General features: G+C 37.9%; 1 protein-coding gene across 5 annotated transcripts in view; it reads left to right on the forward strand.

The window, feature by feature from the left end:
• Nucleotides 1-12,165, forward strand: part of LOC126457855 (uncharacterized) — a 311,923-nt gene that overhangs the window by 205,224 nt on the left and 94,534 nt on the right. For all 5 annotated transcript variants that reach the window (XM_050094498.1, XM_050094501.1, XM_050094500.1 and 2 more), the window contains 2 exons: nt 861-1,037; nt 10,032-10,172. In XM_050094498.1, coding sequence (XP_049950455.1) covers nt 861-1,037; nt 10,032-10,172 — 318 coding nt within the window. The remainder of the gene's footprint in view (nt 1-860; nt 1,038-10,031; nt 10,173-12,165) is intronic.

The following is a 12,165-nucleotide window of genomic DNA, read 5'->3' on the forward strand; positions in this document are numbered from 1 at the left end:
GGAATGTAAAAATTTTATGGGAAGGAAAGTTGTTACTCACCATACAGCGGAGATGCTGAGTTGCACAACAAAAAGACTGTCGGAGTATAAGCTTTCAGCCAATAACACTTTGTCGAAGAAAAAAAAAAAAACACAAACACAAACAAACACACACAAACGCGCGCGCGCACGCATGCACGCATGTACGCATGCACGTACAGATGCAACTCACGCACTTGACTGCAGCCTCTGCCTTCAGCTGCCAGAGGCTGCAGTCATGTGAGAGTGGGTTGCGCTTTGTGTGGTGTGTGTGTGTGTGTGTGTGTGTGTGTGTGTGTGTGTGTGGCCTTGTTGGCCAAAAGCTTTTATATTGTGATAGTCTTTTGTTGTACCTATCTGCGACTCAGCATCTCCACTGTATGGTAAGTAGCAACTTTCTTTTCATAATATAGTTATTGTTATATTTCATTAAACATTGTTCTAAACATAATGATTGCTTTCTGTTTTATTGGAGTTATCTAATATTATACCGCTTTCTTTTGTAATCAGTTTATCTTCTTTTTGCTTGTAAGACTTATGATGTAGGATTGTGATGGCTTGTGCAGTGTTTTACCAATACATCTTCTTATATTTTTTCTCTAACTTCCTTTTGACCTCTGAAGAAAGAGCCTTCAGGTTAGAGACCACAGGGCTATTATTGATAATTTTCAAATCACAATCTGTTCATACTTTTGGTTCACAATCTTTTGTCCATCTCCCCTCAAGCTTATGTCTGAATTTGTCATTTCTTTTTCTTCATCACTCAGTTTTTTTGGATAAAAAATACTAATAAATGATCTTTGGCCCAGAAAGGTTTAATGTTTTTCCTTTTTTGTATTAAGGCACAACCAGCAAGTCCAACACATTGTGAGGTTTCATCATCATCATATGATTCTGAGTCAGATGATGGGCATGCTGGATCTCGTGAACAGGAAAGGGAGAGACAAAACCGAACTTCCCTGCAGCAAGCACAACCAAATTCAGACTTTATTTTGGCTGGAACTTCAGAGGAAAGTGAGGTATGTACTTTCTACAAGAGGCTCAAGTTTTTTTGATGAGTGAGTAATGCTAACTATTTGAGTCATACTACGTGGGAACCTAAGATAATTTAATCTCAGTATTGCCAGCAGCTATAAAGATTAAGTTGTATAGAAGAGCTAAGTGAAAAGTTCTTGGCCTGACACAGAAATGTTTTTGATACCAAGGAAATTTTGTTTTTGTAACACTGGTGTATGTGCAAGTGTAGACTTTCTAGACATATATTTCTGAAGATAAGCTCATGGGTTTTCAGCCAGGTGACAATGTTGAAATACCACAATATTTCAACATATGTCACATCCTTTATCTTCTGTCAAACTGTCAAGACACTGAGGATGTTTTCTTATTTATAAATGAGAGATTGTTTCCAACCCTTTGTGTGGCTGCCAGTGAAGTCTGGGCTTTGCTGGGTGCATAGTAGGAGTGCTTGCATGGGCACAGTTGATAACCATTCTGGGCTGTTTACCTAAATACAGCAATAAAACACTATTCTGACCACTACAAGCTCTTTGTGAAGGATCCATTGAACCTACATATCTGGTATCCCATGTAAATGTGGTCACCAGTTCATCATCAAACAATGCCTGTAACTTGCAGTACTGCATGGAATACGTTAGATATGTATCTTCAGGGAAACAAAAATTAGTTATATCAGAGCACAACCTCAACAAGAACTTGTATTGATTTTGAGAACACAAACTTCTTGTGCCTATCCAGCAGATGATGGCAGCACATCATATATCGATAGGAATAAGGACTCATGAAAAATTGGTCAATAGCATGAGAGCTTATTTGATGTTGAAACTCACAGAATGGTTAAAGGAAACACATCAGTGGATGTCATGCAGGATAGATCATGAACATGTGTACTAGGAATCAAGTGGCACATTCATTTCCACTCCCACCAGCACTTCAACTGAGAGGGCATCTGCAGTGTCTTAACACTTGCCAGCAGGTGATGGATATAACACTTGTCAAAACATCACTTTGTTCGGCACTACCATCCTGCTAAAAGTTAAAGTGTTTCCATTGTATTTTGCAGTAACATAAACTGTGTCACAACTTGTTGTGCAAATTGGTGACACATTCCAGTCCAGAGGAGTGATGTAAATCCATATGTTTTCTTACTAAAAGGTACAATTTTTTTTTATTTTTTTTTTATTTTTTTTTTATTTTATTTTATTTTTTTTTTTTTTTTTTTTTTTTTTTTTTTTTTTTTTTTTTTTTTTTTTTTTTTTTTTGGGTGGGGGGGTGTACTTTTATTTTGCTTGTGGTGAGCTATACGAAGAGACGGTGATTGCAGTGACTTTGGGAGAGTACATATGTGCTCTGATGCCTAACAAGTATTCCTTTGATTGCCAGCCCACTCTAGGAATGCACATGCCTTCAAAGCATTGTTATATTACCAATGAACATCTGTTGTCAGAAAAATTAACTTTTGACCGTTTTTACTGTTCTTCTGTGTATGAAATGTTCAAGGTGATTGTGTTATGTAGTTCATGTGCATAGCAATGAAAAGGATACATGGATTGTTAACTCAACACTAGTATTGCATGTTAGTCCTTAATATGTGGTGTAGCAGCTCTGGATTCTAAAACAATTAGAACAAAGTCCAAGATAAACTCCAAGAGAAGTTTAAGAGAATAGTAGTCACACAAAGTGAAAACAAGTAACATCACATTAGAAGAAATAATTTCACTGAATGTGTGACCTCCCAGTGCAGTATGTCTGGAAAGTGCAGATCATATTTAAGATGTTAGTTGAGAAGAGAGAAGACAGTTGATTAAATTGATTTAATATACCTTTCCCGTTTTACTGTGTATTGCTTTTACATTTTTAATTTACGTGTTAGCAACATTACAGTGATGTAGGCTGCAGAGGGGCTGAGCAGACACACCTCTGGATGAAATCAGGATAGCAGTTTGGTACCTGGGAAGCATCTCCGATGCTAGTAAAACATTGTCATAGTTCAATTATTTATTAACCATATTTACAGTCATCTTGTTCCACACTGGCCTTGTAGCTGATTCCTCGTTCGGCTGCATGCTGGATTCCTGCTGACAGCTGCTGAGTCAGCTCTTCGTCTGCAGGCCCAGGTGAAGAGTGAATGATCTCCTGCGGTAGTGCGCTACCAGCACAGCTATTGTCCAGCACGAATGGTCTCATACTAGATGCTGGAGTGTGCTCGATTCCACTCCGAATTCTATGTTGACCCTTGATCACCCATCCCTGATGTGTTGTTAGAAGTCGTGTGGTTGGTTACTTTCCTTCCTACTGGCCAGGTAGGTTTCAGCCCCCTAGTGGCACCTATGTGTTGAACAGGAATGTCAACCCCATGAGGCTCTGCTGCTGGTTTCCATGCTGAAGTTAGGTGCTGTCAGCAGTCCATGATGTCGTGGTGTTGGAAGACAGTCAGCTTCTCCATCAGTAATGGTAGGTGACACAGTACAAAGTTCATCGGGTGAGGACCTTCATCTGAAGTACATCTAAGGCTGGTTTGTAGGCTGTTCTGGAGTATCTGGGACATGGATTCGTGACAGTATCATAATCATGGAATCGAATGCTATTACTGTGAACACCATTGATGCCAGTGATCAACTCCTTGAGAGCTGGAGAGCTCGAGTCTGTAAAGGGAGCTAATGTGAGGCTGTGATGTGAAGCTCAGTTCGTAATGACTGCATGTGTGTGTCTTTTTCTGCTATATTTGCTTAACAGGATCTTAATTGCTTTGTAGGTTCTCTGGTACTGGTTTTTGTGAAATAGGTACAGTTTCATTAGATATCTGTTATGAGAGCTAACGAATATGTGCGTCATGTTCCCATTGGTTTTCTGTCATGTGCTGTTTTCTGCTGAGCTCAGCTTCTCTCTCTCGGTGTGATGTTGTAACTTGTCGAGGCCTGACCAACTTGTGACATACCGTTTATTTCCTGGTTCTGTCTCTGTCTTGGCATGACCGCACTTTGCTTGTAGCAAGGTGAATGATTTTTTAAAAAGTTTCTAATTTTCAACCCCTTACTACGCTGTGCCATAACAAGGCAGAAATGGCCAATAAAATGACATTTGTAGTGTCCTAACATGACTACTTAAATAATGTTTGACATGTTAAAAGTGATATAACTTGCATCACAATGAAGTGATAACATGACAATATTCTTTAGTTGCAATGGCATGTGAATAAGTCAGAAAGGAAAGAAACAAAAGGTGCATACTTAGAGGACTAAAATAAGATAAAAACACACAACCAGCTGAGTTTTGCAAGATAGGAGCAACAATGGCTCAAAAGTAAGGATGGTTAGGAAAAGGAAATGTTGGTTATAAACAGGATGGTGTACTCAAACACTTATAGTATGGCATGAGAAAAGGTAGGTGTACCTAGAAATGAGGACCTACACTTGTTTTAACAGATTGGGAGGCAGATCTGATGATTTTGTATGTAAGCACACCGCCTGTAAAGAGATAACAGGTGAAACTGATTTGAAAGGAGAAAGGCTGTGCCTGAGGAATGAAGTGAAAGTAGTATAATGCATTTTCGGTAGTATCAAACTACTTAATTTCTGAGACTCACTCCAATGTTGTGCAGAATAAAACTAGCCTGACTTGTAAAAGATTGCAGACATTAAGTAAATAGAAAATGTTGTTGTTGTGGTTGTGGTCTTCAGTCCAAAGACTGGTTTGATGCAGCTCTCCATCTGCTCTATCCTGTGCAAACCTCATCATCTCCGAGTAACTACTGCAACCAACATCCCTCTGAATCTGCTTACTGCATTCAACTCCTGGTCTCCCTCTACAATTTTTACCCCTCACACTTCCCTCCGGTACCAAATTGGTGATCCCTTGATGCCTCAGAATGTATCCTACCAACCGATCCCTTCTCTTAGTCAGATTGTACTGCAAATTTCTCTTCTCCCCGTTTCTAATCAGTACCTCCTCATTAGTTATGTGATCTACCATCTAATCTTCAGCATTCTTCCATAGCACCTCATTTCAGAAGTTTTTATTCTCTTCTTGTCTAAACTGTTTAGTGTCCATGTTTCAGTTCCACACACAGCTACACTCCATACAAATACTTTCAGAAAGGGCTTCCTGACACTTAAATCTATACTCGATGTTAACAAATTTCTCTTTTTCAGAAAAGCTATTCTTGTCATTGCCAGCCTACATTTTATATACTCCCTACTTTTATAATCATCAGTTACTTTGCTTAGAAAATGTTAAAGATATGAAATATGTCTAAAATTATGTGACTGACGTAATATACAGCAAACTAATAAAGGAATGTAGATTCTATTTGAAATTTCAAGATTTATATGCTCTCAAAATGTAATTTGACCAAAAATTAGCATTAAGGCCAAATAAAACCTATTATGAAATGGAAAGGCGGCCAGAGTTTGTTACTTTACCAGTGCGAGGTTAGTGTTTCAAAGATTATTTCTTGTAGCCACGGCATGGAAGCACAATCATTTTTGTTTGTTGAAGTTTGTATTAACAGTCAGAGCTCTATAAAATACATTAAATTTTCTACATATCCTAGCCTTGCATTTTGGCAGACAAAAGTAAACATTATAAGAAATATGCAATCTGAGGCTTTTCTGGCATATGTGCTAATGCTTCTGTGGTTCTCAGGTTTATGCCCGCATCCACTCATTGAAAGTCCATGATATTTCATTCTATCAGCACCACCTGATGATGGCGGAATGGTTGTCTGCTGAAATATTAGAGATGTTAGACAATTGGATCTGGCAGTTCACCTGAGAACTGCGGAAACATTATTAGAAATGTCTGTCATTGTAAAGCAATGCTGTGTCCACAAGTAATGCACATTACTCTCACAGTAATATATTTCCCATAAATTTTCTGATGTAGAGTATTTTTTTCTCTGCTAAAAGTGTAAAGAAATAAGGTAGTTGTTACCAAAATATATTAGGTAATTGTTTATATTAAGGGTGAATATATGTGTCAAATAAGATTATTAGTTACAAAGACTTTTAAATGGTACAAACATTCCACATTATATATAGCATGGAGAGATATTTATGGAGAGATGATCAAAGTGCAGGAATATTTGGTGATACGTACTACTCCAGAAGATTGATGCATATCCCTATGGCTTCTGACTGACTAATGATATTTGCAGCTAAAAGTCATAAATTAACATGTGGTAGAGATATTGTGCAGGGCTTTATTTTTACTTTGCATGTGGTGAGTTATATTGAGGAACAAAGCATGTCTTCAGCATAGAACAGTGATCACAATGACTGCCCTAGAGATGCACAGACTTCAAAAGTGTGGTAATATTAACAATAAAAGCATGTTGTCAATGATGGAAATGAACTATTGACAGATTAATATTGTTCTGTACATGGAATATTGAAAGTAGTCATGTAATATATGTCATGTATGTGGAAATGAAAAGGATGTTCAGAGTGTTAACTCAGTAGTGGTGCTGAAAGTTATGCAAAGAAATTTTGAGTAACAATATTGAAGTTTAAAGCAATTAGAACAAAGTTGGGGAAGAAGTCCAAGGTAACAACGATCATGCAAAGATAAACCAAATAATACTAGATTGGGAGAAATAATTACACTGCAATACTCCGTTCATTCAAAAACATTAACTGGAATTTGGTGCCGTCATTAAATTCTTTGTTTTGAATCTCATCCCATAAAACTAAAACAAAAGGTGAAACGATTGAGAAAATGCACAGTATGATATTGGAAGTTAAGTGTCTGAATTAACTGGTGTCACAGGTATATAATAAGAAAAAGTACTGTTAATGTTACATGAAGAAGGAACTGTAAGAAAACATTATGGAATATCTGTGCTTACTCATTGAATACTGATGTAAAACATGCACAGGAAAGAACTACTTGGCAATGTTTAGATCGAAACTTCCTGGCAGATTAAAACTGTGTGCCCGACCGAGACTCGAACTCGGGACCTTTGCCTTTCGCGGGCAAGTGCTCTACCATCTGAGCTACCGAAGCATGACTCACGCCTGGTACTCACAGCTTTACTTCTGCCAGTATCTCGTCTAAAGTTTGGAAGGTAGGAGACGAGATACTGGCAGAAGTAAAGCTGTGAGTACCGGGCGTGAGTCGTGCTTCGGTAGCTCAGATGGTAGAGCACTTGCTCGCGAAAGGCAAAGGTCCCGAGTTCGAGTCTCGGTTGGGCACACAGTTTTAATCTGCCAGGAAGTTTCATATCAGCGCACACTCCGCTGCAGAGTGAAAATCTCATTCTGGAATGTTTAGATCATTTTGAAACAATTCATACTGATTTTTTGTGCTGATATGTTACACTAGATGACAATTGTTACCAACACTTCACACGCAATATGAAACTGTAGTCGGATTTACGGGAGGAAACCAGCAGTCATGCACCTACAAGGGTTGAAGTAGCTTTCATCTGGTGTGAAGGTTTATGGCCGGCATCTTCTGGCACACAGAGATATTATCTTTGATTACCTTGCAGAGGACAAAACAAATAACAATATGAATTAAGTACAAGTCTACTGGGACAACTGGATGAAAATAATACAGGAGAAAATCCTCCTTCATCTCCCAGTACCTACTGCAGCCTACATCCTTCTGAATCTGCTTAGTGTATTCATCTCTTGGTCTCCCTCAATGATTTTTACCCTCCACACTACCCTCCAATGCTAAATTTGTGATCCCTTGATGCCTCAGAACATGTCCTACCAACCGATCCCTTCTTCTAGTCATGTTGTGCCACAAACTTCTCTTCTCCCCAATCCTATTCAGTACCTCCTCATTAGTTACGTGATCTACCCACCTAATCTTCAACATTCTTCTGTAGCATCACATTTCGAAAGCTTCTATTCTCTTCTTGTCCAAACTATTTATCGTCCATGTTTCCCTTCCATACATGGCTACACTCCGTACAAATACTTTCAGAAATGACTTCCTGACACTTAAATCTATATTCGATGTTAACAAATTTCTCTTATTCAGAAACGCTTTCCTTGCCATTGCCAGTCTACATTTTATATCCTCTCTACTTCGACCATCATCAGTTATTTTGCTCCCAAAATAGGAAAACTCCTTTACTACTTTAAGTGTCTCATTTCCTAATCTAATTCCCTCAGCATCACCCGACTTAATTCGACTACATTCCATTATCCTCATTTTGCTTTTGTTGATGTTCATCTTATATCCTCCTTTCAAGACACTGTCCATTCCGTTCAACTGCTCTTCCAAGTCCTTTGCCGTCTCTGACAGAATTACAATGTCATCGGCGAACCTCAGTTTTTATTTCTTCTCCCTGGATTTTAATACCTACTCCAAATTTTTCTTTTGTTTCCGTTACTGCTTGCTCAATATACAGATTGAATAACATTGGGGAGAGGCTACAACACTGTCTCTCTCCCTTCCCAACCACTGCTTCCCTTTCATGTCCCTCGACTCTTGTAACTGCCATCTGGTTTCTGTACAAATTGTAAATAGCCTTTCGCTCCCTGTATTTTACCCCTGCCACCTTTAAAATTTGAGAGTGAGTATTCCAGTCAACATTGTCAAAAGCTTTCTCTAAGTCTACAAATGCTAGAAATGTAGGTTTGCCTTTCCTTAATCTTTCTTTTAAGATAAATCGTATCGTCAGTATTGCCTCACATGTTCCATCAGTCTTTATCTGTACTAATTTTCGGGCAAATTGTATGAGCTTCATTGAATTAAAAAAAAAAAATACAATTTTTTGTTGCCAAGCCAAAATATTTCCATGTTGTCTAAATTTTTGGATGAAGCGAGAACAATTGCTGATGATGAGTGATTATGAAATGAATAAAACTGCACACTGTCTTAATCACGGTGCAGTGCAGTAGATCGGAATGATTTACAGAAAGGGATGGAAGGTTTCCATTAGTCACTGTAGTTAGGTAGACTTATGATGAACAGAATCAGGTGGTAGAATATTTTGCTAACATTAATGCCATTACCATCTAGTACCCTCCAAGTAATCACTGAAGTAAGTATGTAGCACTCAGAATTCATTGACAATGAAATGTGCAACTATCCCTTCTCTACCTTTGTTGTATATTCTATGATGTATGATATTCTTGATATGGCACCTAATCTAATACAGTGTGTTTCATCTATTTTAAACCAAATAGCAGAAGTATTCCGAATGTTTGTAGGTGGGTGAGAGGGCAAAAAATTGCTTTGACCATCTGTCTGAAATTTGAAGAGGACGATATTTATTGAAGTTATTTGTAAAATGTTGGACTTGTTAGACCCTGAGTAATTCATGCTTCTTAGTTACCTTTGTTTGTAATGACAGAACACACAGATCTTTTCCTTGTGGGAGTAATCTATACATTATGCTCCTATAAAAGCATCATTAATTGGAGTTGGTTTAAAATTCAAGAAGCCCTGTGATATTCTTTAGGAGTATAATATTATCAAAAATATGGATTTTTATCACTAATTGATGTTTTAAAGTCTGTCTTACCACTGTATTACTGACTGTATTGAGAAGATAGTGTATAGTAATTGATGATGATCTCTCTCTATTCATTTATCTTCGCTTACACATTTTTAAAAAAATTATTTTCTTTCTCTTTCAGTTTTGCAATTTACAATAATACACCTTCTGCCAGATTCAAAAATTTTGTTAAAATATAATAAGTTGTCCATTATAGAACTACACATTGACATTTATACTGTAATGGAGACAGAACTGGTGATGTTTAAGCAGTGAAAATATTACAGAGGTTAAACAGTAGCTGATCATCAGTAATTTCCTTTTTCTGTTTGCACTGCCAGTGCACAAATTAGAAAAATTGGTATATAATTTACATGCTGATTTTCAGTTTCCAGTAGATCTCTACTGTATGCAGATTTTTTCAAATGAGCTGAATATCAGTGTTATGTTCGACACTAACTATTCTTTTTGGTGTATGCAGGCAGTTATTCGATTAGTCTCTTCTATGTATTATGTATTGATAGTCTTGTTTTTATTCCAGAAAATGATAGAAAGCCCAAGAAACTGCCAAGTTTCATCTTCATGTGAATCTGATTCAGATGCCTCTGGATACAGTAAATTGTGTTTACGAGTGTCAGAGGACTCAATGGAAGATGACACAGACCATTCAAGTGGAAAAGATGTGAGTAGGGACCACATTGTTTTTACTACAATGTGTGTTCTGTAAGCCATTTTGTGCAAATGTAATTACCTGAATAGTTAGCAATTGTCATTGTTCTTGAATTTTTCATATGAGTGTTAGTGAGTCAGAAGCACTTAATAGATTATTGCACTTTAAAACTGATGTGCAAGTTGTATGCCTTTTTAACTGCACTTGACAGATCTGTCTGCGGTTGAGTAAGAGGCATTGTCATTCATGATTCCTTGGGGGGGGGGGGGGGAAGAGAGAGAGAGAGAGAGAGAGAGAGAGAGAGAGGGGGAGAGAGAGAGAGAGGGGGGGGAGAGAGAGAGAGAGAGAGAGAGAGAGAGAGAGAGAGAGAGAGATTGATGCAGAAGACCTAAATAACAGCTGTTTACCTTATATCATTTCAGTGATTGAAAGTACAGGGTCTACCTCATCTTTAAGATAAATTACTTAATGCTAAATGGGTAGGTAAAGGTAATCTGTTTGTTCATATCTCAGAATTTTTGCATATTTAATTTTGAGGAAAGAAATTCTCTCTCTCTCTCTCTCTCTCTCTCTCTCTCTCTCTCTCTCTCTCTCTCTGTCTGTCTCTCCTGGCATGGTAGAGTAACTGGCATGAATGGAGGTTAGAACTGAGGGGAGAGAGATAGCAGAGTGGTTGCTCTTAGATGTAAATGAAAGCAGGAGTAGCTCCTCCCACTGAAAAACAACAGGCAAGAAAGTGGCCACTAAAATCCATTGAATTAGGATGAAGTGGGGCCAAATAACTAAAAATGAAATAATAAATATAACTTATATGTGAGAACAAAAATACTGAGGATGATATGAAGCCAGTTAGAGAAAGTAATGAAATAAAAAGGAGAAGGATTGATGATCATGACCTGGAGAATTAAAAGGGACCAGAGGTAGAGGTGGTCAGGGATTAGCAGGTTTAGGCCAGGACAGTTGTGCAACTGTAGAAATATGTTAGAGGGACAGTACCCACTTTTGTAACTAAGAAAAACTGGTAAGGGGAGACACAGGTATCATGGATTTGTATAATATGAATTACAAAGTGACCGTTAAAAACATCTGAGTTACAGTGAGTAGTATACTCTTTAACTAGATAATTGGTTCATACACAGAATGCATGATGGAGGCAGCAAAATTTGTAGCACATTCTACCTTCAGTGTCAATTCTTTAAATTTACCCAATAGGATAAACTGAGGACGAAGTTTCCATTCTCCATAGATTCCCACAATGCTGAACATCTTTTTTACATTTTCACAGGGCTGAACTGGCCTGTTTCAATTCAAATCTTACATTTCATTCAGTGTCTGGTGTCATCACTATTTGGTGGAAATTGCTAACACTGGAGCAGAATTGTAGGTTTTATTGCCATAGTATTTTTTTGTGGTTTCCTTCATAGAGATACCACGTTTTCCCAGAATCCTTCCAAGAAATCTATGTCTTCCATTACCCTGTTACCAATTTTGCATCATCATCCAAGTACCCATTCACAAGCCCCAGTAATCATGAGCTAAGAAAGAGGATAATGCCACATTTTGTACAATGTGAAACTTAATAGGATTTGAGTTTTATTTGGGTTGAGTAGTCATTTTTCTTTTTCAATACTAGAATTGATTTTTTTTCATGCCCCCTCCCCCTTTTCCTCATCTTGCCCCCCACCCCCACCCCCTTTCCTCATCTTGCCCCCCACCCCCACCCCCTTTCCTCATCTTGCCCACCTCCACATTGTTCACTTTCATTACATGTATCTTGTCCTGACTTTACTTGCTCCAGTATTCCTTTTTGTAGTCTATAAACCTTTTCCTATTTTCCCATACCCCCCTCCTCCTGTACATAGTTTTCTGCACTTGGTACAGGTGGGTGTTATACTTAATTCCACAGCTGTTTATGAAAACAAAGTGACCCCACTTAATTTAGTTTAAGAAATTGTCAGATGTTTCTGTTTGAATGACATGCTGATATCCATAAAAATTATGAACA

The sequence above is a fragment of the Schistocerca serialis genome, chromosome 2, assembly GCF_023864345.2.
Source record: "Schistocerca serialis cubense isolate TAMUIC-IGC-003099 chromosome 2, iqSchSeri2.2, whole genome shotgun sequence".
NCBI lineage: Eukaryota > Metazoa > Arthropoda > Insecta > Orthoptera > Acrididae > Schistocerca > Schistocerca serialis.